This window comes from Coregonus lavaretus (genome assembly GCF_964263955.1).
Source record: "Coregonus lavaretus genome assembly, chromosome: 22".
Classification (NCBI taxonomy): domain Eukaryota; kingdom Metazoa; phylum Chordata; class Actinopteri; order Salmoniformes; family Salmonidae; genus Coregonus; species Coregonus lavaretus.
The window spans coordinates 33,217,188-33,244,218 of record NC_140009.1 but is presented as its reverse complement, the minus strand read 5'-3'; the positions used below and the strand labels follow the sequence as shown (position 1 = coordinate 33,244,218).

Below are 27,031 nucleotides of genomic sequence, written 5' to 3'. Positions count from 1 at the left end.
AGTGGCTTCGTAAGAAGCATTTCAAGGTCCTGGAGTGGCCTAGCCAGTCTCCAGATCTCAACCCCATAGAAAATCTTTGGAGGGAGTTGAAAGTCCGTGTTGCCCAGCGACAGCCCCAAAACATCACTGCTCTAGAGGAGATCTGCATGGAGGAATGGGCCAAAATACCAGCAACAGTGTGTGAAAACCTTGTGAAGACTTACAGAAAACGTTTGACCTGTGTCATTGCCAACAAAGGGTATATAACAAAGTATTGAAAAACTTTTGTTATTGACCAAATACTTATTTTCCACCATAATTTGCAAATAAATTCATTAAAAATCCTACAATGTGATTTTCTGGAAAAAATTTTCTCATTTTGTCTGTCATAGTTGACATGTACCTATGATGAAAATTACAGGCCTCTCTCATCTTTTTAAGTGGGAGAACTTGCACAATTGGTGGCTGACTAAATACTTTTTTTCCCCACTGTAAACCCCAGTCGTACTTTATCAAATGCCTTTTTGAAGTCTGCTATGAATACCAGGCCTGGTTTCCCAGATTTTTCATAGTATTCTATTGTTTCCAGTACTTGCTTTATATTATCTCCAATGTATCTCCATGTAAAAAACCTGTCTGATTAGAATGAATAATGTCCGACAATACCTTTTTAATTCTATGCACTATACATTTTGCTAGACTTTTTGCTTCACAACACTGAAGTGTAAGGGGCCTCCAATTTTTTTAATGGACTGGATCTTTATATTTTCCTGTTTCAGTAATAATGAAATCAGACCTTCTTCTTGAGTGTCTGATAATCTACCGTTTACATAGGAGTGGTTAAAACATGCTAATAACGGTCCTCTGAGTATATCAAAAAAGGTTTGGTATACCTCGACTGGTATGCCATCCAACCCTGGAGTTTTCCCAGACTTAAAGTCTTTAATTGCATCCAGAAGTTCCTCCTCTGTAATTTCACCTTCACATGATTCTTTCTGTATGGCTGTTAATTTTACATTAGCAATAGAAAAAAAATCTCTACAATTAGCTTCAGTTAGAGGAGATGGAGGTGACTGAAACGAAAACATATGCTTAAAGTACTTTGTTTCCTCCTTCAAAATATAGTTTGGTGAATCATGGGTGACTCCGTCATTTGTAACCAGTTTCAGTAAATTATTTTTGGTAGCATTCCTATGTTGAAGATTAAAAAAATTTTTTTGTGCATTTTACCCCATATTCCATCCAGTTTGCTTTATTGTTATAATATATTACACTTGATCTTTCTTGAATAAGTTTATCCATTTCTTTTTGTTTTTCCTCTAATTTATTCTGAGCCTCTATGTTAAAGTTTTTATTGCTATCTATCTGTTCTGTTAGACCTTCTATTTCCTTTGTTAGTATGGACTCTTTTGACCTAAATTGCTTTTTTCGAGATGAGTACTGAATTGCATGGCCTCTAAAGACACATTTAAAGGTGTCCCATACAATAAGGGGATTTGCTGTATCTATGTTATGTCGGAAAAAATCAGTTATAAATTCCTCTGTCCTTGTTAAAAACAAGTTATCATCCAATAAGCTTTGATTAAATTTCCAATATCCTCGCCCACGTGGAAATTCAGTAAGAGTAATGTATATGTGAATTATACACTGCTCAAAAAAAATAAAGGGAACACTTAAACAACACATCCTAGATCTGAATGAATGAAATAATCTTATTAAATACTTTTTTCTTTACATAGTTGAATGTGCTGACAAGAAAATCACACAAAAATTATCAATGGAAATCAAATGTATCAACCCATGGAGGTCTGGATTTGGAGTCACCCTCAAAATTAAAGTGGAAAACCACACTACAGGCTGATCCAACTTTGATGTAATGTCCTTAAAACAAGTCAAAATGAGGCTCAGTAGTGTGTGTGGCCTCCACGTGCCTGTATGACCTCCCTACAACGCCTGGGCATGCTCCTGATGAGGTGGCGGATGGTCTCCTGAGGGATCTCCTCCCAGTCCTGGACTAAAGCATCTGCCAACTCCTGGACAGTCTGTGGTGCAACGTGGCGTTGGTGGATGGAGTGAGACATGATGTCCCAGATGTGCTCAATTGGATTCAGGTCTGGGGAACGGGCGGGCCAGTGCATAGCATCAATTCCTTCCTCTTGCAGGAACTGCTGACACACTCCAGCCACATGAGGTCTAGCATTGTCTTGCATTAGGAGGAACCCAGGGCCAACCGCACCAGCATATGGTCTCACAAGGGGTCTGAGGATCTCATCTCGGTACCTAATGGCAGTCAGGCTACCTCTGGCGAGCACATGGAGGGCTGTGCGGCCCCCTAAAGAAATGCCACCCCACACCATGACTGACCCACCGCCAAACCGGTCATGCTGGAGGATGTTGCAGGCAGCAGAACGTTCTCCACGGCGTCTCCAGACTCTGTCACGTCTGTCACATGTGCTCAGTGTGAACCTGCTTTCATCTGTGAAGAGCACAGGGCGCCAATGGCGAATTTGCCAATCTTGGTGTTCTCTGGCAAATGCCAAACGTCCTGCACGGTGTTGGGCTGTAAGCACAACCCCCACCTGTGGACGTCGGGCCCTCATACCACCCTCATGGAGTCTGTTTCTGACAGTTTGAGCAGACACATGCACATTTGTGGCCTGCTGGAGGTCATTTTGCAGGGCTCTGGCAGTGCTCCTCCTGCTCCTCCTTGCACAAAGGCGGAGGTAGCGGTCCTGCTGCTGGGTTGTTGCACTCCTACGGCCTTCTCCACGTCTCCTGATGTACTGGCCTGTCTCCTGGTAGCGCCTCCATGCTCTGGACACTACGCTGACAGACACAGCAAACCTTCTTGCCACAGCTCGCATTGATGTGCCATCCTGGATGAGCTGCACTACCTGAGCCACTTGTGTGGGTTGTAGACTCCGTCTCATGCTACCACTAGAGTGAAAGCACCGCCAGCATTCAAAAGTGACCAAAACATCAGCCAGAAAGCATAGGAACTGAGAAGTGGTCTGTGGTCACCACCTGCAGAACCACTTCTTTATTGGGGGTGTCTTGCTAATTGCCTATAATTTCCAACTGTTGTCTATTCCATTTGCACAACAGCATGTGCAATTTATTGTCAATCAGTGTTGCTTCCTAAGTGGACAGTTTGATTTCACAGAAGTGTGATTGACTTGGAGTTACATTGTGTTGTTTAAGTGTTCCCTTTATTTTTTTGAGCAGTGTATGATGGTCCGACCGCATTCTGTCCCCTATCAACACTTTTTAAACTTTTGATGCCAACGAGAATTATATAAGAAAGAAGTCAAGACGACTAGCTTGATTGAGTCTCCGCCATGTATATCTACTAGTTCTAATGTATCCATCACATTCACGATTTCCTTAAGAGCATGAGGGTGATTGTTTGTAGTCTGATTTCCTTTACGGTCCATTGAGCTATTTAAAACTGTATTATAATCTCCCGCCATAATAATAGAGTCTTGAATTGCTTGCAGGGTTGATAATTTATTATAAATATTGTCAAAGAAGTGTGGATCATCATTATTTGGTCCGTAAAGGTTAATGAGCCATATCTGTTTATGGTCCAATAACATATTTAAAATAATCCATCTACCTTGCGTATCTGTTTGGACAATTTGCACATTCTGATCGAAATTACTGTTAATTAATATCATCACCCCTTTTGAGTTTCTTTGCCCATGGGAGAAGTATATCCCCCCCCCATTCCTTTTTCCACACAACTTCATCTAGAATTGTTGAATGAGTTTCCTGTAAACAATAGATATTATATTCCTTCTCTTTGAGCCATGTATATATTGTTCTTCTTTTGTTATTATCTATATTCTGCTCCCGAGTGGCGCAGTGGTCTAAGGCTCTAGTAGCTGCGCCACTAGAGATCCTGGTTCAAATCCAGGCTCTGCTGTAGCCGGCCGCAACCGGGAGACCAATGGGGTGGTGCACAATTGGCCCAGCGTCTTCCAGGATAGGGGAGGGAATGGCCAGCAGGGAGGTAGCTCAGTTGGTAGAGCATGGCGTTTGCAACGCCAGGGTTGTGGGTTCGATTCCCACGGGGGGCCAGTATGAAAAAAGAATAATGTATGCACTAACTGTTAGTCGCTCTGGATAAGAACGTCTGCTAAATGACGTAAATGTAAACAATTATAACTGGCTATACTTATTTCACCACATACCATAATGAGATACAAGTTTCAATTCTATTTATCATTATATATGTTTGTAAATTTACCAATAAAAAATACCATAGTGATTGAGTGTCCATATAGCTGTACCATGATATTTGCATTGCTACTAAGTAACCCTCCAATTGTTCTCCACTAATTCCCCCGCTAAAGCCCCTCCCCATCCCAAGTTGGGCAGTCATCCCAGTGATCGGCATACCACTCCCGTCCCCCCGGATCCCTAGGCCCCCGAGAGGCCAGGACCCATCCATCGAAAACAGCACACAGTGCTACCCACAAAACAGAAGCTGGTCAACCGCCAAAAGCATTTCCAATGCTCTCACCTCAATATATATATAGCTATTAAAAAATATATATCTATTCAAATATCTTGCATATCTTATTTTCCATCATTATCAATTAATATGCGTAATAATGTCAGCAGTTCATGCGTAGGATTTTAACCTATAACCCAGATTGCCATTGTATTACATTACATTTTTGACAAGCAATTATTATTTTAGCAAACAATTATTGTGGTTCATCCTATATTCTCCCTAACATCCTTACCCCCTTGCAACAGATGTGGGATAAACACACACGCACATACTCTAACACACTCAACCCCTTTCCTCCACAATCAACCATAAGATCAGATGCTCAACGGTTGTTACATCCCAGAGCCCAACTCAAGAAAGGACCTGATTTACGAATGCATATACAGTTACAGCTGTTTGAGAAAGCATGCAAGATCGAGCAAAAATTGACAACAATGTGAGATTTGATTAATCTATTTAATCTATGTCAAGTCCTAGGTGATGGAGATCAGATCCACCCTTTTCACCTGAGACACAAACACTCTGGGCCCCCGTTGTAACCATTTTTCCCAAGCATCTCCGTGCAGTCAGACCTATTTTGTGCCACCTGGGCCACAATAATAATCCCCCTCTCTGATTGTCCGAGTGTGACCCCCTCCCCATGGGTTACTGCAGCCAGTGTTGCCAGCACTGCCACTACCTGGGTGGGGGTACCCCACCGGAATCCCCACCGGCTAGGTACAAGGTCGTCAAGGTTCTCATTGCAGCTTTGAGAATTTCCTTGTATATTATGCTCTCCCATCAGGGGGCTCTGGCTTTGTAGGACCAACCCTGCCAGGCAGGCTCAGAATCTTGAGGGGGCGGTGCTGCTCAAGCAGGTCTCTGACCGCATTTATTTTTCTGTTTTGGCTGCATATAGGCAACTCACTTTTTCAAACACAAAAACGCATACCACACCTTCCATCACAATTCATCCACACATTCCCACATACTGTGCCTTTGTTATGTTTTTATATCCACTATGTTGATTGAGTACTTGTGTGTCACGGATTCAGCCGAGGCTGCTCCTCCTACTTGCTCGGGCAGGCTTCGGCGTTCGTACTAGCTGCTACCGATCTATGTTTCTGGGTTCTACATGTTTTGTCTTCAGTGTACACACCTGGTTCCCATTATGTCTATGATTTGTTCCCTATTTAACCCTCTGGCTCCCACTGTGTTGTGTGCGTGTTTGTTCTATGTTTGGTGTTATCGACTGGTGAGTGGGATTGTCCTCCCTGCGTGGAGTTTATGTTCATTTGTTATTTACGAGTAAAGTACGTTGTCTACTAGCTCTGTGTCCTGCGCCTGACTCCGTCCTACCGCTACACACTGACGCCTGACATTGTGTTCTAATTTAGTTGTATTTGAAGATATATTACTTTGCTTGTTATCTTTTCTTGTAATACCGTCTTATCCCTTTATAAAATACTATAAATACTATAAATGTGCTTTATTATTACAATCCCTATCATGGCTAGAATTGGGTGTTCCATTATTCGACTCCTCTATTAGAACTTTCAGATTAGCCATGGAGTGGTCTTTGTGTCGCGGAACATTTGGTTGTCAATATACAGTTTATCGACAACGAGAGCTCCAACCGTCTTTGTAAGACGCAGAGTAGGTGAACGGATGATATCCGTATGTGTGGTTCCCAGCATGAAGCATGGAGGAGGAGGTGTGATTGTGTGGGAGTGCTTTGCTGGTGACACTGTCGTGATTTATTTAGAAATCAAGGCACACTTAACCAGCATGGCTACCACAACATTCTGCAGCGATATGCCATCCCGTCTGGTTTGCGCTTAGTGAGACTATCATTTGTTTTTCAACAGGACAATGACCCAAAACACACCTCCAGGCTGTGTAAGGGCTATTTGACCAAGGAGCTTGATGGAGTGCTGCATCAGATGACCTGGCCTCCACAATCACCCGACCTCAACCCAATTGAGATGGTTTGGGATGAGTTGGATCGCAGAGTGAGGGAAAAGCAGCCAACAAGTGCTCAGCATATGTGGGAACTCCTTCAAGACTGTTGGAAAAGCATTCCTCATGAAGCTGGTTGAGAGAATGCCAAGAGTGTGCAAAGCTGTCATCAAGGCAAAGGGTGCTACTTTGAAGAATCTAAAATATATTTTGATTTGCTTAACACTTTTTTGGTTACTACATGATTCCATATGTGTTACTTCATAGTTTTGATGTCTTCACTATTATTCTACAATGTAGAAAATAATAAAAATAAAGAAAAACCCTTGAATGAGTAGGTGTGTCCAAACTTTTGACTGGTACTGTATATATATATTTTGTTTTACGATGTGATTTACTTCTTGGATGTTTCTTTGATGTGTTCTTTGTTGTTCATTTCAGGGACTCTGATGTCTGGATTGTCCATCTTGTTCCTGGTGTCTGTGGTGAACATGTTCTTTGGATCAGCGATACTCTTCAAGGTAGCCTAAATATTTATAGATCCATCTCTCTCGTGATTCGGATGTGAAGTGATTCCACTCATACATTGGAAGTGTGTAGTATAATTGTGTGAGGAGGTCTCAGCAAGGTGACCCAGGTGTAACATGGCTCTTCTCTTCACTAACAGGCTCACATGAGCCTGGGGCTGGTCATTATGTGTGGCTTGTTCTGTTCGACACTCAGCTCATCATTGAGAAAGCAGAGAACGGAGACAAGGACTACATCTGGTGAGGCTTTTCAACAGTTCACCAAAAAAGCAGTAGTAAAGCTTTTGACTTGCTGATGTATTAGAATGAAAAATAATATATAAAGTAATTGCAACGAAGTAATTGTTTTTCTGTCTTTTGAAAGCATTGCGTGGACCTGTTCCTCGACTTTGTGACCATTTTCAGAAAACTCATTCTTCTTGCCATGAAGGTTATTTATTTTATGTTTTTTCACAGACAGAAGATGAATCTAGCATGGAATGTACTGTTTACTTTTTCCTCATATAAGCACATTTCACAATATGCAAATTGTGATCATATTTAATATTTTCAGGACAAGAAGAAAGAAAATAAGTAGATGGAAGAAATCCAATTAAAAACGATCTGTGACAAGGAACAGAACCAGCAACAAAGCCTCTGTCTGCAATGCTGTTGGTGCTTTTACTATTGGTCGTTCTTTGTTAACTTATGGTATTTAGTTTTCTTGCTTTGTTTTGAGCTTGCAAAAGGAGGTTATGATAAAAGGTTGTATTTAGGCTACCGCTGCAGTGATGATGCTTGTCCTGTAGGGGGAGTGGTTTTTCTATGAAGGCCTACATTCGCAAAACTGTCTGAAGTCTTTTTCTGCCATAAAAAGCGAGTACAAGATTTTTCAGCAGGCTGTTTGAGCCTTTGGAGATTAATCATTGTTTTATTTTAAGTCATAATATTTTGATTAGTTGTCAATGCTATTCCCCCAATCTTTTTAGTTTAGTTTAGTTTATAGAAAGGATGTGACCGACATCATGACCTGTGATAATCTTTAGCACCCCTTCTCCTTGAGATATTATTGTGATCTTCTCCATTTATGTATGTTACCTTGAAGAATAACCTTATAAACAATCTTTTGGTACTGTTTTGGTAATTCAGATGACTTTTCATGAAGATTTAGATGTGCACTTTATTGTCAGACTGGTGAGTTTTAGCGCCACAAAAATGACTGGTCAAGGCTGTAGATGAGATGGATCAAATGCTGATGCATTCTCTCGCAATATTGTTTCCAAATGTTTTTTCTTTCATATTTTGATAATCTGTATACTGTGAAAAACATACCTTAAAGTGTAATAATGATAATCTAATTTGATACATTTATTTAAATACATTGAAAAATGCTCAACTAAATGCAGTTTTTTTCATTGCAGTACTTGCACGCAAACATGCAGATACACATTTCAACAGCAAGGTGTATGGTGTCATTTTCTTGTATTTATTTGTGCTTCAGTGAGAACACAAGAAACAATCATAAAAACATTTTAAAAAGAATGTTGACATCTTGGCTGTTCAAGATTATGACATCCAGCATTAAACAATAATCTATTTTAGCCAGGTGACTGCATTTACACAAGATTACCCCAAAATTGACAATTACCCAAATTATGTGAAGTTGATTTAACATGAAAATAAATAAATAATACAAATACATATTAATTGGACAATAATGTAGCCACATCTCTTTTTCATAATATTATTGCTGGCATCTATTACCTTCAAAGAATGGTGAGCTAAACTAAACACATATTCTGACAAGCTTTCTTGGCAGTTACAGAGAAATAATCTGAACAACACCATCAACAAACAATTGTATACTTAACAATTGTAATGTATTTATTCAATAGCGAAAAATCACAAACATTAACATTCATTTTTGAAGAGCTCAAGATAAAGGAATCGGTACATTATTGTGTGAACTGATAAAGAAAAGAGAAGGACGTATTGGTAGTAAGTTCTTGCATGGTCAGGGTGTTCAGTGCTCTGTAGTCTGTAATAAATACAGTAAGATCTTTTGGTGAGGGTCAGAGTAAGATTGGACAAGGCATATTCAATTTCAACAAAGACTGTGAGAATGTTTGATATTGTCAGCTTGTCTGTGTATTTCATAATCCTAAAATGATATAAATAACTATTTTGGTTAGCGGAGTGTGTTCTGTCCAATTACCTCCCGTCATAAATCAGTGTTATTCTGAATCGTCTATATCCTTTGGGTTGTAGTTATCCTGAGGAGAGGTTTGTCTTTCCAGTTAACCTTGCAACATAGCTGGTGAGAAAGCATACATGGAAGTCCTAAGGGGACCATCTTATCACAGTCCTTATCCATATTCCTCTAAGGGTGTTCAGCGCCACTTGTACCCTTTTCACAATACTGAGCCAAACCAAGCTGGGTCGAACCAAGCTGTATCCGGCTGGCCGGGTTACGCATCCACCATAGTAGCTGAAACCATTCTGGAAAGGACAATGTGAAAAGAAAATATTCGAGCCAGTCCAATATGGTTCGGATTGGCACGATAGTGTGAAAAGGGTATATCTTAGCACAGTCCATATCCCATGTTCTATTAAGGTGGGTCAGTCAGCGCCACTGTAAGATCTGCAAAGCACCTGTCTCTCTGCCTCCCCCGGTCATCCCTGGCTACCACAGGAAGAGAGGCTGTCGTAGAGAGAGTCACTGAGCGACTCGGGGGTCTCTAGGACCTGGGGTCGGCTGGGGGAGAGGGCCTCTTCAGGCCTCTCCCTTACCAGCTCCAGGCCCGCCTCCCGGCCAAGGCCCATGTCTGGGGCACTGGGCGTACTGCGGATCTTCCCACGTCGGCTCAACCCTGTCTGGGCCGGCACCGGCAGACTGCTGGGATCCATGTTACGAGAGACAGAGGGACCACAGGCCTTCTATAAGGAGGAGGTGGAAGAGGAGTGGAGAGAGGAGGAGGGGGGAGAGAATGAGGGAGGGAGGGAGGGAGGGAGGGAGGAGGAAAGAGGGAAAGGAGGGAGGGATAAGGAGGGAGGGAAGAGAGAGTCATTAGTTATTTGTAAAAAGTTCACAAATGTCACAAATCCACAATTAATTTTTAATAATCCTATTCTAAATTATTCATGAATACATTATTGTAAAGAATTTAAATATTACAAATGAAAAATAGTTAGTCTGACATTATTATCATTTTCAACCCACCCCTCTGAATGGGGATCCATAGGGGGCAGTCTCCACCTCTTCCTCCATGGCCAGGTACACCTCAGTGGGCCCTGTAGGGGTCTTCAGGTTGGGGAACGTCCAGGTCTTTGAGTGGGGGGACAGCATGTGAGCTCCATAAGCTTCTTTGTCTGCAAAGGTTACAAAATACATTTTATTCAGGATTATTCTAAATGAAAGAGTCCATACATAAAGTATTTATTGTATAAAACTCATTAAAGTTTCTTATACCAAATCATCAGATTGCTATACAGGTATTATGATGTGTTTGATTTTGAGTATTAAATATTTGATATAGTGTATTGTGATATATTTCATATTGCATACTGTGATATACAGCATTTGATATTATGAACTGTGATGTATATTTCTCAGTACTGTACCTTCATGAATGACCCCAGCTGTCTGTCTGTTCATGCCTTTCCCCTCCAGTACAGACCCGTACAGTACCGGCGTGGTCATCTCTCTGTGAGGTTGATAGCACTGCTCCAGGGACGTGGGTTCTCTGTCCAGGGTCCTAGCCCTCCTTCCTACCCTCCCCGGGGAACTAGAGGAGCCATGCTCAGCTCCAGCCCCCCTCATCTTAGACATGCTTCTTCCTGCTGCCCCACTACTGTAGTCAGGCAGAGGGAAGGTGCCAATGCCACTGTCTAGTGTGTAAGTGGAGGCTCCAGAAGCTAGTAGGAGAGGGGAGAAGTAGAGAGAGAGGAGAGGAATTGCACTTGTTACATTTTGATAAATGTGCACGTTGTCATTTTCGGTTAATAGCTCCTGTATACCAAAGGCAATTATGAAATGTAAAACATTTTCTGTTTTGATTATGTAAAGTGTAAGGATGAACTAAATCAAAGCAAGACTGGATGCCTCCATAAACAAGGATTGTGAGCAGACCATTTTCCTACCTGCAAAGGGCTGGGAGTGAACTGGGTCAGCTAAATTCTCATATGAGGGGATGTTACTTATCAGATGTTCTGAACCCTGAGTAAAGAAAAAACAGAAACAGAGTTCTCAATACGCACATTCACACATTCATGAAGTGAAATAACAGCCAAAAAACATACATAATACACACAACAATAATCACATAATAACATAATAGTCACACATAATAAAGTGAAAAATACAGCTGCGAGCAGCAATGAACGGAAAGGACACAAGATCAGTTGGATAAGATGATTGCAGATGATTTTGAGCATTAGCATGACATATGCAAGAATGAGTTGTTAATAGTTTCCTTGTTTTTTGAGATATCAATACCAAATTCAGTGTGGTTCATCTTAGGGACAACCATGATAGCGATTCCACGTTTCAGGTTGATAGGCAACTGTTGAGTGGATTAACAGTGGTTTAAATGGACATGTAAAATCAGATTTGTTATTTGTCAACTTTTCCCACATTTCCAAAATGATGGACCTTATAGGTCCTTAAAGCAAATTTGTTCAGCATGAAGAAAGATACCTACACACAAAGTGGGCTCTAGTTTCTGTGTACCAAATTAGATACTTTTTTAACCAATCTATGCTTGAGTTATTAGACCATGTCAAGGAAAAAAGAAGAAGAATTCAGACAATAACAATAGTTTCGCTGTGAACCCCTAATGAATACTCATCGTAATTCAGCTGTAGCCTACCTTCTGCATGTCCTCTCTGTTGGTGTTGTGGCTGATGATGCTGTCTGTATGGTGGCTGCTGAATGGTCTGGAGGTCTTACAGTCAAAGGAGAGGCGTCTCTGGGCCACACTGATGCCACTGAAGTCCTTCCCATCCACCCTATAGTCACAACAGATTAAGGAATTGGTTTATAAAAGGAAAGGCAACACAAAACAACTGATCTTTCCACCTTTGCACAAAATTCACTTTTTACAATAGATCAATCTTAACTGGCTTATACATAGAATCCAACAGTGCTTGCTTCTATCATTTCTTCACCTGTTCAGTAACTGCTGCATGAAATTGTCTGAGCGCGCTCCCCTGTACATCACAGACAACTGGCCCTGTGATTGGTCCATCACCACCTCACAGGAGTGACCCCTCCCAGAGCGGTCCCTCCCAGCCCCCTCGACCCCGTTCATGTAGGCTCTCTCCTCCTCCAGAGCTCTCCTCAGACCCTCCGCCTTCTCCATCAGCATAGAGATATTCAGGCTCTCCACCCCCACCCCCTCTCCTTTAGACTTAGACCCCGCCATCTTGGAAGGGATATTCAGCCTCCACTCTCCACCCTTCTTCTCGTCTTTGATTTTAGGAGGCGTGTCTGGTTTGCGGTTCAGAGCTGGGAGTTTGCTTTTCTTCAGGCCGAACCAGCTTGCGATGCCATTGGAGCCTTTCTGTTTCACCTCGGTGACCTGTTCAAAGTTTTTATTTATCAAATTGCTGACAGCAAACACTCTGAAATACTTGATAATAACACATTAAAACACAACACTATACCATAGTTAGAGAAAACAAACATCAATACCTGTCCTCTGTCCCGGTCCTGCTCTGCCAGTTTCAGCATGTTCTCCTCAATACCCTTCATCACCTTCTCTTCCATGGCTGACGTAGGGCCGGGGGTGGGGCTGGGGACAATAGGGACAAGGTGTCTCTCCTCCTCCTGCTGTGTGCCTGATGTTGGCCTTGGGGGAGGAAGGCTGTCTCCGCGCACTGTGGTGTTTCTCTTCTTGTTTGCGTTGAGCTTGCTCCTGTCCTCTGACTTGGATGAGTAGCGTGGTGTCAGTGCTGGGGCATCCAGGGTGGGTTTCCCAGTTCCACCTCTACTGACAGCTGAGGGTGAGGGAGCCAGGGCCTGGCACGGTTTAGACGGGGACTTAGGCATGACTTTGTTGGGGCTGTTGCTGCTCTGAGGGATGCTGGGTGCAGGTTGTTTACCATGGTAAGACAGGTTCAGAGAAGCTGGGCATTTCATGTTCTGTAGAACTATGGGAGTGTCAGTGTTTGGGGACGGTAGGCCCAGTTTACCTTTGGGGTTGTCTGTATTAGTCACACCCACTCTGGATGAGAGCGTCTCCAGCTCTGCCTTAGCGACTGAAGAGCCAGAGAGAAGAGACTTAGCTGCTGGATCGTAGGACTGACAGGCACCAGGGAACTTCAAAACAACACTACCAAGAATACCTTTAGGCTTAACATCCAAAGAGTCTGTATATTTCGAGTGCCTCTGCTCCTCTAAATTACCATCCACAGGCTTCTCCGCTGTCTTACTCCTGTCAATGTTAAAAGTGACTATACTCTCATCACTATGAGGGTCTGGCTTGTCAACTGGCAGCAGCACATTGACTTGTAAATCCTCAGAGCTCCTCAGCTTGCCAAGTGCAGCCAGCCTGTCTTTGAATGTGTGACTAGACTCGGCTGGCTGCCTCCCTGGCCCTGCTACCCGAGAAGGCCTCTTGGGAATGGATGAGGGATCGTGTCTCTTGGCTGGGAGAGCTGGATGCTGGGACTGGGAGAGATCAGAGTTCTGCATGGTGGTTTCTCTAGCGTCCTGGTCCTGTGATCCTCTGTCTTTCATGCTGGCGTAGTGAGCAGGGCTCCCCTGAGACTGAGCTGCTCTGAGGGCAGAAGGGTTGGGCAGACTGTGGTGGCCGTGCCAGACTGGGCTGTCTGTGTTCACATCCTGATCGGACGAGGATGAAGAGGATGAGGAAGATGAGGAGGAGGGGGAGTCCGAGGCAGGGGAGAAATGCTGCAGCTGGAGACTCCGGACATTCTCTTTATGTAGTAGTGAATTCACTTGCTTCCTGTCACTATCTGTGTTGGTAAAAGAGGAAGATGATATGTTTATGTTCTCTGGGACCTTGGATTCTTCCAGCTGAGCCGAGATGGAGAGTGCCGAAACGTTCTCATAGTACGGGACCTTCTGAGAAGAGGCCCTGGGTGTCTGCGAAGTGCCAGGGGCCAGTGGCTTGGGAACACCACGGCTTGCCTTGGGGGCAGAGAGGCTGCTGTAGCAAAGCTCCTTGGCTGGAGGAGAGCAGGCATCCTCAGGCTGTGGCGGGGAGGTGGGGGCTGAGGCTGAGTGTGTGGTGGCTGGGTAGGACTCTGACCTGGCGGGTGGAGGAGGAGGCTGCCTGGTCCTCTCTGTGGTGGTGGCTCTGCGGGAGGGGACGGGGGAGTGGTACACCTCATAGTTATTGGTACGGCAGGGGATCTTGGAGGTTCGGGTGAGCTGTGGGCTCAGACGGACAGCACTGGCCACTGCCTGGGTTCTCTCTGCCATCGTGGGGATCTTTATAAACTTTACGATCCTGGACGAGGAGTTGATAGCAGCAGCTTTGACGTCGATGAGGCAGGAGGAGGGGATGGGGCTGAAGGCCACGTTGGCTCTCCCTGAGAGAGCCCCCTCCTCTGCTGGGCCACTGTCTTTCTCTGGGATTACTACATCACTCAACACATCATCACTATCATTGGAGGAGAGGAGAAACCCATTGGTTTCCAGCTCACAGTATGCAATCTGAGGGTTGTCCTTCACTCCAGGGACAGGCAGTTGGGAAGTAAACAAACTGCTGTCTTCAGATTTTCCTTTAAGACAGCCCTCTTCATCTGTGCCCTGGACCTGCCCTGTCTTTATCTCTGCCTCTGGGCACTGATTGGCTGGACTAGTCTGATCTACGCCTGTGATTGACAAGTAAGAGTTGGGACCCGCTGGTTGCTGGTGGTCATTCATTGTCTGGTGTTTCTCCACTGATGTGCTCTTGATGTGGAATTCACTAATAGCAGCTGTGGTGGATGTGCCTTTGATGTGGTTCGGGGTTGAGTTAGGCTTTGGAGTGCAAATATGGTTACATTTGACTGGAATGTCTGTGCTCTTCTTGCAGTGAGTAGGACATAACTGCCCTTCACCATTCATGTGCTGCTGGTGTTGCGTGTTGTCAGAGTCTGAGCAGGAGCAGCGGCAGCGTGTCTGGTGCTTCTTACACAGGTCTCCAGCAGCCAGGACAGCCTCTGTGGACATCAGAACCTGGCTGTAGTCACAGAAGGAGATGCTGCCTGCCGAGGGGTGGAACTTGAGGGGGTCGGTCTCCTCCATCTTGCGGAGGACCTCCAGGATGTGTGCTTTCTTCTTGAAGAATGGGGACAGGGCCTCCATGGATGCGGCTGGGCCTCGGGGGGGAGTTGCTGGGGCCTGTGGCAGTGTGCGGTGGAACCCATTTCCCTGTTGAGAGAAAGATTGTCAGGTTGTTATTGTAGAAGTGAATGTGTTCTCAATAACTAACTGGTTAAATAAAGGTTATAAACAAGATTCATATAATTTCTTTCAATAACACTTCAACAAGACAGCAGCCTCATACTGTATATGAAAAATCTACAGAACAAAAACACTGTTGGCATAAGTGAAGGAAATCAGTTTAACAGAGATTAGAAAGTCCAGGTCTTTACTATAGTGAAATAGAAAGGAAATGCCATTTCATATGAGAAACCATGGACCCAACAGTATAAGTCATGACTGCTAACGTAACCCAGACAGTGTTTATCCCAATAGGAGTCTACAGCCATGTCTCAGGATTAAGTGTTGACTGTGCATTGTCCACACCTTGGCTTGTGCTTGACTCTGTGACTGTGACTCCACCTGTTTGTCAGAGACATTGTGCAGCAGCTGTGTATTGTACACTGGGAGGGGTCCTGGCTGCACCTGTAACAGTAAATTCAATGCAATTAGGATATCATGTACACCACTTTAAGCAAAAAATTGTTATAGGACTCTATACTATAGGCTACATTACAACACACAGCAGCAGGACATCAATACACAGCATATTATGACAATGCCCTGAGACATGGCTGTAGACTCCTATAGTGCACTCTTTAAAAAGAAAAGGGGTTCCAAAAGTGTTCTTCGGCTGTCCTCATAAGAAAAACCCTTTTTGGTTCCAGGTAGAACCCTTTTGGGTTCCATGTAGAACCCTCTGTAGAAAGGGTTCTACATGGAATCCAAAAGGGTTGTACCTGGAACCAAAAAGGGTTCTTCAAAGGATTCTCCTATGGAGACAGTCGGAGAACCCTTTAAGATTCTAGATAGCACCTTTTTTTTCTAAGAGTGTGTAACATGGCTGTAGACTCCTATGGTGTAACATGGCTGTAGACTCTTATGACGTAATGTTGCCGTAGGAGTCTACAGCCATGTCTCAGGGCAGATTGTGATATTACTTTATACCTGGTCGTGCGAGCTTGACTGGTTGGGTAGTTTCTGTTGGAAGAGCTCACAGAGCACTCTGTTCTGTCTCTCCAGGTCAAACACATGCATCTTTAGCTTGATGCACTCCTCTCGCAGATCCTGCATATATGTAAAAACAAAACATATCATTAAAACCACAACCCATGTCTTACTGGTTGTGATTCAAAATGGACTTTCAATAATGATTGATTGTTGAGGATGAATTGTCAGTTTACCTTTTGGTTGAGTAGAGCTTGGACCACATGGTTGGCCACCTCATCCAGACATCTCTCATATGCCTCTCTTTGACTCTCATTTGCCAACACAAGAGCTGAATTCTCTGTCTGTTAAAAGAAGCCAATAGATTATTCATAACTGTAAATGTTTCATGTGAACATTTTAATGAAAGCGCTGAATATGTGCTGAAATTATATTTTAAAAATAATATAATTTGAGATGCTTTATATTCAGTTCATTATGATTGTGGTTGACTCACCTCTAGTTCTCTGAGTCGGTCCATTAGTTCTCTGCTGTTCTCCTCTTCCTCCAGGTAGTCCTCAACGTCCCCCTCCTCTTCCTCCAGGTAGTCCTCAACGTCCCCCTCATCTGACTCCAGATCTTCATCACACATCCTTGGTTCTGTCTCATCAGACATCGTTCTCATCTGGACCCCAAGAAGGAGGTTCATAATGTTACAATCGTCTCACTTTACTCAAAAAACAACAATGCACTATGTAACCACAAACATACAGTAAGTCATCTATATCCTTGCATTGAGACATGGCTGTAGACTCCTATGGCGTCTAGCTTTTAGACATAACAGCCTTGTCTCAGGGCAATAGTCTACCCCAAATAACAGGGAGTGTCCAGAGATATCAAGACTTTCTCTTGTGAGACAATTCCTCTAGTGTCAGGTTCTTGACGATGGAGAGATGTAACACTGGTTGTGTTTGGTCGGATAAATGCATAACTGGTGTATCAGTCTGTTTGTTGGCTTTAGCTAGATTACTGAGTAATCTATAGTAATGTATAGCATACTGAGAGTCTGTTGACAAAGCCTATAGGAGCAGAACATATGGCCATGGTAGGAGTGCTATATATATCCCTGGGTTTCTCAGGAGCATTAAACAGTGTCAGGGATAAGGCAGATCTAACTCCATTACTGAAATCCTGCCAAGTCATCCCCTTCAACCAGCGCTAAACAGACAGGTCGTGTACAGTACAGTAAACCATTGTTAACAAACACAAACACTAATATACTGTAGGGATGAGTGCATTATAAGTCTAGCAGATGAGTGCTGCGAAGTGCAAAGCGTGCATGCGTTTACGAGAACCTCAACACCCCAGAGGATGTATTGAATAGGCCTAATATTACTGGCCCATCCTCACTGCCAGTCTGAGATCTCAGCAGCCCCATCTAAACTGATGTATTGCACTGTGATCAACTGAGCAAGGCCAATTGGGCTTGTAATGGAGAGCTGATCAATGTCTCTCCTATAGAGGCAGAAGGAAGGAGATATTAGCTGCATAACAGTATCTGCATGTTCTTGGAACATTCACACATCCAACTGGGCAAAAACTGGTTATATAACAGATCCTACATCCGATCACGGCGGATACAATGAAATTCTAGGCAGGGGTCACAGAGAACTGTAGGGGTCAACTGTAGTGTGCTGAAGGACAGCGTTGTCATTGTGGTGGTGGTGGTGCTTACAGTGCCTTAACCTTGAACATTGCCAGAGCGTTAAGGAGGGGTTATAAATACCAGCTATACTACACTTAATGCACATTACAGCTCCAGGCATTGCAAACTACAGTACAATATATAGATCGTTTGTTTATTCAGTAACAAGATAACAGGACAAAATGACAAATCCTCTTCCACATAACAGTATCTGCATGTTCTTGTAACATTCACACATCCAACTGGGTAAAAACTGGTTGGATCAACATTGTTTCAACGTCATTTAAAAAATGTTTTGGGATGTGATGATGAATGAATCAACATGGAAAACTGATTGTATTTTTTTTTAAAGTCATCAACGTAAGGGCATTTTCGTATTTTTTCCACCCAACTTTTAAACTAAATCCAATGATATGGTGACATTATTTTTTTAATTTCACTGTGTTGACAACTCAACCAAATGTAAATTTAAACTAGACATTGAAATGACGTCTGTGCCCAGTGGGATGGAAATCCATGTGAACTCCACATTAAACAAAACATAAAAGTGAGACTAAATATAACATGGACATGCTGCTGTTGCTAGGTGCTGCACTCTATGGGGCAGAACCTTGAATCACGACCAAAATAAAGAGATAAAGGAGAATGCCTCTTTTCTGCATTTAATCCAGACAATTCTAAAGTGATACAATTTATTGATTGCAGCTTGATCAAAGCTGAATCACCCACCCTCATGCACTCTCCCCCATCCTTAACCTCATCCTCGCTCCCCCCATCAGACCAATTCAACTGATATTGATTATATAACAGATCCTACATCTGATCACGGCGGATACAATGAAATTCTAGGCAGGGGTCACAGAGAACTGTAGGGGTCAACTGTAGTGTGCTGAAGGACAGCGTTGTCATTGTGGTGGTGGTGGTGCTTACAGTGCCTTGCAAAAGTATTCATCCTCCTTAGCGTTTTTCCTATTTTGTTGCATTACAACCTGTAATTTAAATGGATTTTTATTTTGGATTTCATGTGATGGTCATACACAAAATAGTCCAAATTGGTGAAGTGGAATGAAAAAAACTACTTGTTTCAAATAATTATAAAAAATAAATAATGGAAAAGTGGTGCGTGCATATATATTCACCCCCTTTGCTATGAAGCCCCTAAATAAGATCTGGTGCAACCAATTGCCTTCAGAAGTCACATAATTAGTTAAATAAAGTCCACCTGTGTGCAATCTAAGTGTCACATGATCTGTCACATGATCTCAGTATATATACACCTGTTCTGAATGGCCCCAGAGTCTGCAACACCACTAAGCAAGGGGCACCACCAAGCAAGCGGCACCATGAAGACCAAGGAGCTCTCCAAACAGGTCAGGGACAAAGTTGTGGAGAAGTACAGATATGGGTTGGATTATAAAAAAATATCTGAAACTTTGAACATCCCACGGAGCACCATTAAATCCATTATTAAAAAATGGAAAGAATATGGCACCACAACAAACCTGCCAAGAGAGGTCCTCCCACCAAAACTCACGGACCAGGCAAGGAGGGCATTAATCAGAGAGGCAACAAAGAGACCAAATATAACCCTGAAGGAGCTGCAAAGCTCCACAGCGGAGATTGGAGTATCTGTCCATAGGACCACTTTAAGCCGTATACTCCACAGAGCTGGGCTTTATGGAAGAGTGGCCATAAAAAAGGCATTGCTTAAAGAAAAAAATAAGCAAACACATTTGGTGGTCGCCAAAAGGCATGTAGGAGACTCCCCAAATATATGGAAGAAGGTACTCTGGTCAGATGAGACTAAAAGTGAGCTTTTTGGCCATCAAGGAAAATGTCTGGCGCAAACCCAACACCTCTCATCACACCGAGAACACCATCCCCACAGTGAAGCATGGTGGTGGCAGCATCATGCTGGGGGATGTTTTCATCGGCAGGGATTGGGAAACTGGTCAGAATTGAAGGAATGATGGATGGCGCTAAATACAGGGAAATTCTTGAGGGAAACCTGTTTCAGTCTTCCAGAGATTTGAGACTTGGACGGAGGTTCACCTTCCAGCAGGACAATGACCCTAAGCATACTGGTAAAGCAACACTCAAGTGGTTTAAGGGGAAACATTTAAATGTCTTGGAATGGCCTAGTCAAAGCCCAGACCTCAATCCAATTGAGAATCTGTGGTATGACTTAAAGATTGCTGTACACCAGCGGAACCCATCCAACTTGAAGGAGCTGTAGCAGTTTTGCCTTGAAGAATGGTCAAAAATGCCAGTGGCTAGATGTGCCAAGCTTATAGAGACATAACCCAAGAGACTTGCAGCTGTAATTGCTGCAAAAGCTGGTTCTACAAAGTATTGACTTTAGGGGGTGGGGGGGTGAATAGTTATGCACGCTCAAGTTTTCTGTTTTTTTGTCTTATTTGTTGTTTGTTTCACAATAAAAAATATTTTGCATCTTCAAAGTGGTAGGCATGTTGTATAAATCAAATGACACAAACCCCCCAAAAATCCATTTTTATTCCAGGTTGTAAGGCAACAAAATAGGAAAAATGCCAAGGGGGGTGAATACTTTCGCAAGCTACTGTAGGCCACTGACTAGCTTCAGCGTGCCCAAATAGATAACCATTCACAGGGAGAGAAGATCAGTGTGTCTGCCCAGAGACTGCTGTGCCAGGCAGGGAGCAAGGGGTGGGGAGGGAGAGAGTGTGGGTGGGAAGGGAGAGAGCGTGGGAGGGGTGGGGAGGGAGAGAGAGAGCAGGAGAAAGAGAATTGGAGAAGAGAGAGTGCACGTGAAGAGAGAGAGCGAGAGAGAGAGAGAGAGAGAGAGAGCGAGAGAGAGAAAAGAGAGAGAGATGCCCTGCTACAGAAATGTGCTGAAATGAGACAGAGCCATAGAGAAGCACTGCATGCAAAAGGAGTTTGTGTACAAGGAGGACGGCCATATTGCTTGCTACCTTATTTTCCCATTCTAGAATTATAAACAGGGGAGATTTATATGTCACCCAAATAATTTATGATATACCCGGATAAAAACAAGACGTGCTTTATTACAATCTGCAGTCTGTGATAAGAAGTATGAATCATATATGGGTACATACTTCCACAATCTCCTTCTTCTCTCTGCATTGTGTGATAAAGAGAACACTGACTGTAATTCAAATGTTAACTATCTACTGTAGATAATGGTGTCTTCCCGTGAGATACATAGAACAGAAGCTTCACCCTCATCCCTTGAGTGCCTGATCATTAATAACCCTGATATTTCCTCTGTTGACTGACATACAGGTGGATCTAAAAAGAGCAACCTCTTAAAAGCAAATATGATTTTACACCACCATCAATGACATATCTAATCACAGTGACAGAGTATCTCCCTCTGTTTCCTGTTCAAATGCCACAAAACTAAAGCAAGGACACTGACACTGTGACAATCGCTAAAAGGACATGAAGACGAAACAGAGTGAAGCACAGAGATAACAAAGGGAACCCTGAACTCCATGAGGTTGACACTGCTTTTTGAGCAGCACTGCTCTTTTTCAATGATGCTTCTACCTCCACTGCTCTTTTTCAATGATGCTTCCACCTCCACTGCTCTTTCGTCAAGTAGATCCATAAAATACAGAGTAAACCATGTCCAATGATGCACGATTTTCAGTTTAAAGGGAACAGCAACAGAACAAAACAAGATATATCATATGTCATATCTGGGCTGGAATGCATATAACACGTTTGTTTCTCTAAAATGGCTGTAAAATGGATATCTGCTATAAAAAAAAGTATGCCTGAGGACATTTTAGGGGCTTTTATAAGGAGACGAAAATGTGTAACACTATAGGCCTACAAAACAAATGTGTCATGCACCAGAAATAAATAGCCAAGCATGCTGTCGCCCTGAAGGTATAACACCCAGAAGCTATTGCTAGGAAGGTCCATTTTCATGGGTGGAAACATACACAGAAAGACAAAGAACATAGAATACAACAGTAGAGTAGAATAGAGTCTTCTAGAACAGACACTCACCTGTGATGCCAGCTCTCCTTAGAGCAGAGTAGTCAGTCTTACTCCTGTGCGTGTAAGCCACTTCTCCACTCTCCCTACGTCAGAGCCAAGGAGCTGAGGAAAACACGAAATGACACATCTTGTTATTATCATCCCCCCCCCCCCCTTTTCCAGTCAGGGGATTTAGTGAGGTTTGCTGACATCAGGCATTATTTTTATACAGTCTACAACATCAAGGCCATATTTCTCTTGCTCCATTTTGATATCCCCAGATGGACACTCAAATATCACATCCCTGTCATCTCCAGAGAGGAGAGCAACTTCATAGTGTTTTTTTGTGTGTTGCCCAAACACAATGAATGTGACTGTCACCATCGGAACGGGCAGCTAGTCCGAATTCTGCAACTCTCCTTCCTCCTTGGCCCTAACCCTTCGATGATTGGAGATCTGAAGGGTCTGGAGCTTCCACCATATGTTTTCCATATCTACACACATCGAAGGGTTAGGGCCAAGGGGAAGTGGTAGGTAGCAAATTGGGACAGGCTATGGAACTGGAATGGTCTTCCTGTCCTCTCAGACAGACCAGGAAGTTGTGAGGAATCTCCATCCCCCGCGGGGGACAACGTCTACAGATGCCAGCCTCCATGCCAAAACCACAATCCCCCCTCTCTCTCCCTCTCATCTTCCCTTCTTTCATCTCGAGTCATTGTAAAGTGTAATGAAAGAAAGATGGATGAATAATTCAGCAGAGAGACCCAGTAGCATGAAGTCCCCTTTCATGTTCCAGTGATAACACTATGGCATGTAGGCTGCAGACACGGCGTATTACAATCACTGTATTGAACCTCCATGTAGTCTAGTCGGTAATCTGGGATTTCCCATTACTGTACTCTCATTGGTAATTATGTTTAGTTTCCACAAGACTTGCCCTTATAGCTAAATGGGACCAGCTCAGACGCTCACTGCCATAGGCTGAGTCCCAAATGGCACCCTATTCCCTATGTAGTGCACTACTTTTGACCAGGTCCCATTGGCACTACATAGGGAATAGGGTGTCATTTGGGATGCAATCTTGTCCTCATACTGTAGCTTGCTAAATGGGAGCATGTTCAGTCACTGCCATTGGCTTCAGATTCAGTCTAGTCTGGCCGCGTTCCTTCAGACTAGATGAGTTTAGACAGAGCTACAGCATTAACTCTTCACTCCCAAGCAGCCCACAGGGAACCCAGGGCTGATCCTTTTAGATCTTGTCAACTCCAAATGGGATTAGCAGTATTTAGCATCTGCCTTTTCCACTCTGGGTTTCAGCTGCAGATGAACTAGAGCAGAGCAGTCTGCACGCCTGTCTCTGAGTCAGGAGAACACACCTGCTCCATGTGTGAAAATCCTGATCTGTGCTCAGATTATTGTTACGATCCACTTGCCATAGCCATATTGTGTTATTAGCTGCACACCTGATCACATCCAAGAGACCAGACAAAATGGCACTTGAGTAATGATTCCTTGAAAATGGGTTTTGCCGTTGGCATATAATGTTACTGGGTGCACACACCTGATCACATCCAAGAGACCGCGAAAAATAGCACTTCTTCATAATGATTTTCTTGAGAATGTGTTTTGCCTGTGGCAACACTGATATTGATATAATGCTGTGTGTGTGAGGTCATCCGAATGGAGCTCAGAGTTCAAAGTGTCTGGGTCTTGTGTGATGCACGCCACAAAGAATGAGCCAAGCAGCAGACTATACTCTATATTCATGGAATGAGGGCTACAGTATAAATCAAAGACAACTCAGCAGAACCAAAAACCTTGAAGCTCCTTAAATCATGTCAGTCACACACTTGGGGATTTGGCTGCTGCCGGGCAGAGGCTGTCTCAGGTTATATCAAATAGCACCCTTCCCTTTTGCCAATCTGGGATGGCACAGATTGGAGTTCTCTCGGTGTGAACAAACAAGTGTGTAGGCAGGAGGGGTAAACAACATCCAACACAGAAGACCCATTCAGACAAATTAGGAACCACATCTCATAGGAACAACAATGCAACTATAAACATGATCACTAAAATATGCCACTGTAGACATACATCTAAGCACAGTGACATAGTACATAGACTAGATTCATCCTATCGGATTCCTTTGTTCCTATGGCTTCTGATGTTTAGCCAAAATAACAGTGGGCCTGATTATCCAATCACAACATTCTGACTGAAGGTACAGTGGAGAGATAGAGGAGAGAGGGAAGAACAGATTTGGGGAGGGGAGGGACGATTCCCAAAAGAATCCAGAGGTTGGACCAATGCCATGTCTGAGAGTAATCCAACAGAATGGTGCAGGCCTCTCTGGGATATTTCAAAATCTTTGTCAGGCAACCCCCAAAACCCCACCCTCCACCATCCGTCCTCCCCACTGGAACTGCATTACAAGGCAGCCAGTCCTGATACAGCGAGACAAGGGAGATTTTGTCATAATTGGGCACACTGAACAACAAACAACATTCATGTACACATGTCCCTCATCGTCTATGATCTATAAAACAAACTAAATCAACCCCAATACCTCCATGTTGAGTTGAACAATCAAAAGACTAATATGTTTATGGAAACTGTTTATGTAGTGCTGGCCCAAAATGTAGGCTAGTCCACTAATCACTATAACACAGAAAGTAAGGGACCTGGCCGTGGGCGTCTGATCTCTGCTTCCCATGTCCATCTGTCCTCTCAGACCACAGCTAATACATCATCTGTTATGGTTCTGTCACATCACCTGTCACAACTAGCCTGCATGTGAAATCTACACAGTCAATGGTATCAGAGCACCACCCTAAAAGCACCATAACAGCACAAGATAGGCAAATATTCTAGACTACATTATGTCTTAACAATAATATATTTTTCAGATTTTCAATGTGCGTGTCCTAAAATGCCCACCCAAGCTCACCTTGCTCCGTATCCTAGCATCTGCTCAAAACAGAAGGGTTTTTTCCTCAAGGTGATGTCTTCCAGTCTATACTACTGATAGAAAAGGCCAGTCCTTGGGCATGTGCATTGTGTATCTCTCTCTGCCTGCCCTGTGCTGTCTGCCTGCAGTGGCTGCCATATCTCCCATTGTTCCAGGGCGAGTGAGGAGGCAGGCTTCCTGCCCCAATAGATCCTGCCTACTACAACAGCTGTGGACTAGCCCCCACCTCTCCTCTCTCCTCCTCCTCTCCTCTTTTCTCCCCTCCTCCTCCTGCTAAAACGACTACCTCTGCCGCTGCTGCTAAACATTAACCCTGCAACTGCTGGTCAGGCCATAAAGGAGAAAGAAAGAAAGAAAGGGGTTATGTTTCAAAAGAAATCCCACCATGTAACGGACAAAGGCATGGAGCCGTGGACACAGAGAGGATATCCAACAGCCTGGCTGGCTGGCTAGTTGAGTAATGGAGTTATCCGGCCAGGGCTATTCAACTGCTTGTATAAAGAACATGGGTTGTCGTTAAGAGGATTTTCATACCGAATCAGACCACTAATGAGGAGAGGATAGCCTCCCCCATGACCATGCAAAAGAGGGAAAGACACTAATAAATGAATAACCTATTCATGAACAACCAATAGATGAGCTAATAATTCAAATATTCAGTTTGCTATGTAATAGCATTTTACATTTGTGAATTGACCAAGCACTATGCAGCTAATAATGCTTTTAAATAACACCTTTAATAAATGCCTTATACCAGTAGGCCGAATTGTTTAGTATTTTCTAGTAAATGACCCTAATTGACATGACAGAGAGGCCTGACCTGAATGTACTTGATTCCAGAGAAGACTTCCGGAACTCAAATAAAAAAGCCCTGGGGTTATTTCATGAATGTCAGTGTTCTCAGCTTCTCTCTCTCTTGGAATCTAGATTTGACCTAAGCAGCTTGCCATTGGTGCCACATTCCTACAAAAGCTTTTAAATCTCTGCCAATTTAACCATGGCATTGGATAAATATCACTGTATTGCCACATATTGTATTGGGAACAATTCGGCCATACCTACATCTAAAGTGGCACTAGGTTGAGTTGCATCCTCCTTCCTGCTATCAAAGAGACAGATTCACTGTAGGGCAACCATAGAGGCAGAAATCTCTGTCTGTCCACCTAGTGGTTGGAAGAGAGAATAAACTGTTTCCATCTCCATCCAGTGTCATATAAATAGTGAATGAATCTGGCTGGATACCATTATTGCATCCCAAATGGCACCCTAGTCCCTACATAGTGCACTACTTTTGACCAGAGCTCTAGGGCGGCAGGTAGCTTAGTGGTTAAGAGCGTTGTGCCAGTAACCGAAAGGTCGCTGGTTCTAATCCCCGAGCCGACTAGGTGAAAAATCTGTCGATGTGCCCTTGAGCAAGGCACTTAACCCTATTTGCTCCTGTAAGTCGCTCTGGATAAGAGCGTCTGCTAAATGACCAATTATTTTTTTAAATTATATAGGGAATAGGGTGCCATTTGGGACTCAGTCAATGCCTCTGCTCTGTCAGACATTAATCCACATGGGCATCTATCTCTATGGGATGGATGTAATGAATGGAACATTCACAGAAACAGTCCCCTCAAAGAGGGTCAGATAGGCTGCACAGGCTGCCATGATCTGAATGAGAGAGAGCAGGTCACATGGTACCCATAGAGGGAATGAGAACATATTTCACATTAAAGGCCTATTGTTACCCTTTTACATTTACATTTACATTTTCGTCATTTAGCAGACGCTCTTATCCAAAAAAGATTTGGCATGGGTCCTCAGATCCTCAAAAAATTCTACAGCTGCACCATCGAGAGCATCCTGACTGGTTGCATCACCGCCTGGTATGGCAACTGCTTGGCCTCCGACCGCAAGGCACTACAGTGCGTAGTGCGTACGGTGCGTACGGCCCAGTACATCACTGGGGCAAAGCTTCCTGCCATCCAGGACCTCTATACCAGGCGGTGTCAGAGGAAGGCCCTCAAAATTGTCAAAGACTCCAGCCACCCTAGTCATAGACTGTTCTCTCTGCTACCGCACG

The 27,031-nt window shown here is 43.5% G+C and overlaps 1 protein-coding gene across 1 annotated transcript; it reads right to left on the bottom strand.

Annotated features, from left to right (window-relative positions):
• Positions 1 to 9,615: 9,615 nt before the first annotated feature.
• LOC311150306 (nck-associated protein 5-like) lies at positions 9,616 to 16,988 on the bottom strand (the record flags this gene model as incomplete). The annotated part of the gene is made up of 11 exons (XM_084187709.1): positions 9,616 to 9,879; positions 10,163 to 10,311; positions 10,564 to 10,857; positions 11,083 to 11,158; positions 11,811 to 11,949; positions 12,109 to 12,521; positions 12,635 to 15,325; positions 15,704 to 15,802; positions 16,325 to 16,444; positions 16,561 to 16,668; positions 16,821 to 16,988. 11 exons carry the CDS (start codon positions 16,986 to 16,988, stop codon positions 9,616 to 9,618), a joined length of 4,521 nt encoding a protein of 1,506 aa, XP_084043835.1.
• Positions 16,989 to 27,031: the final 10,043 nt, after the last annotated feature.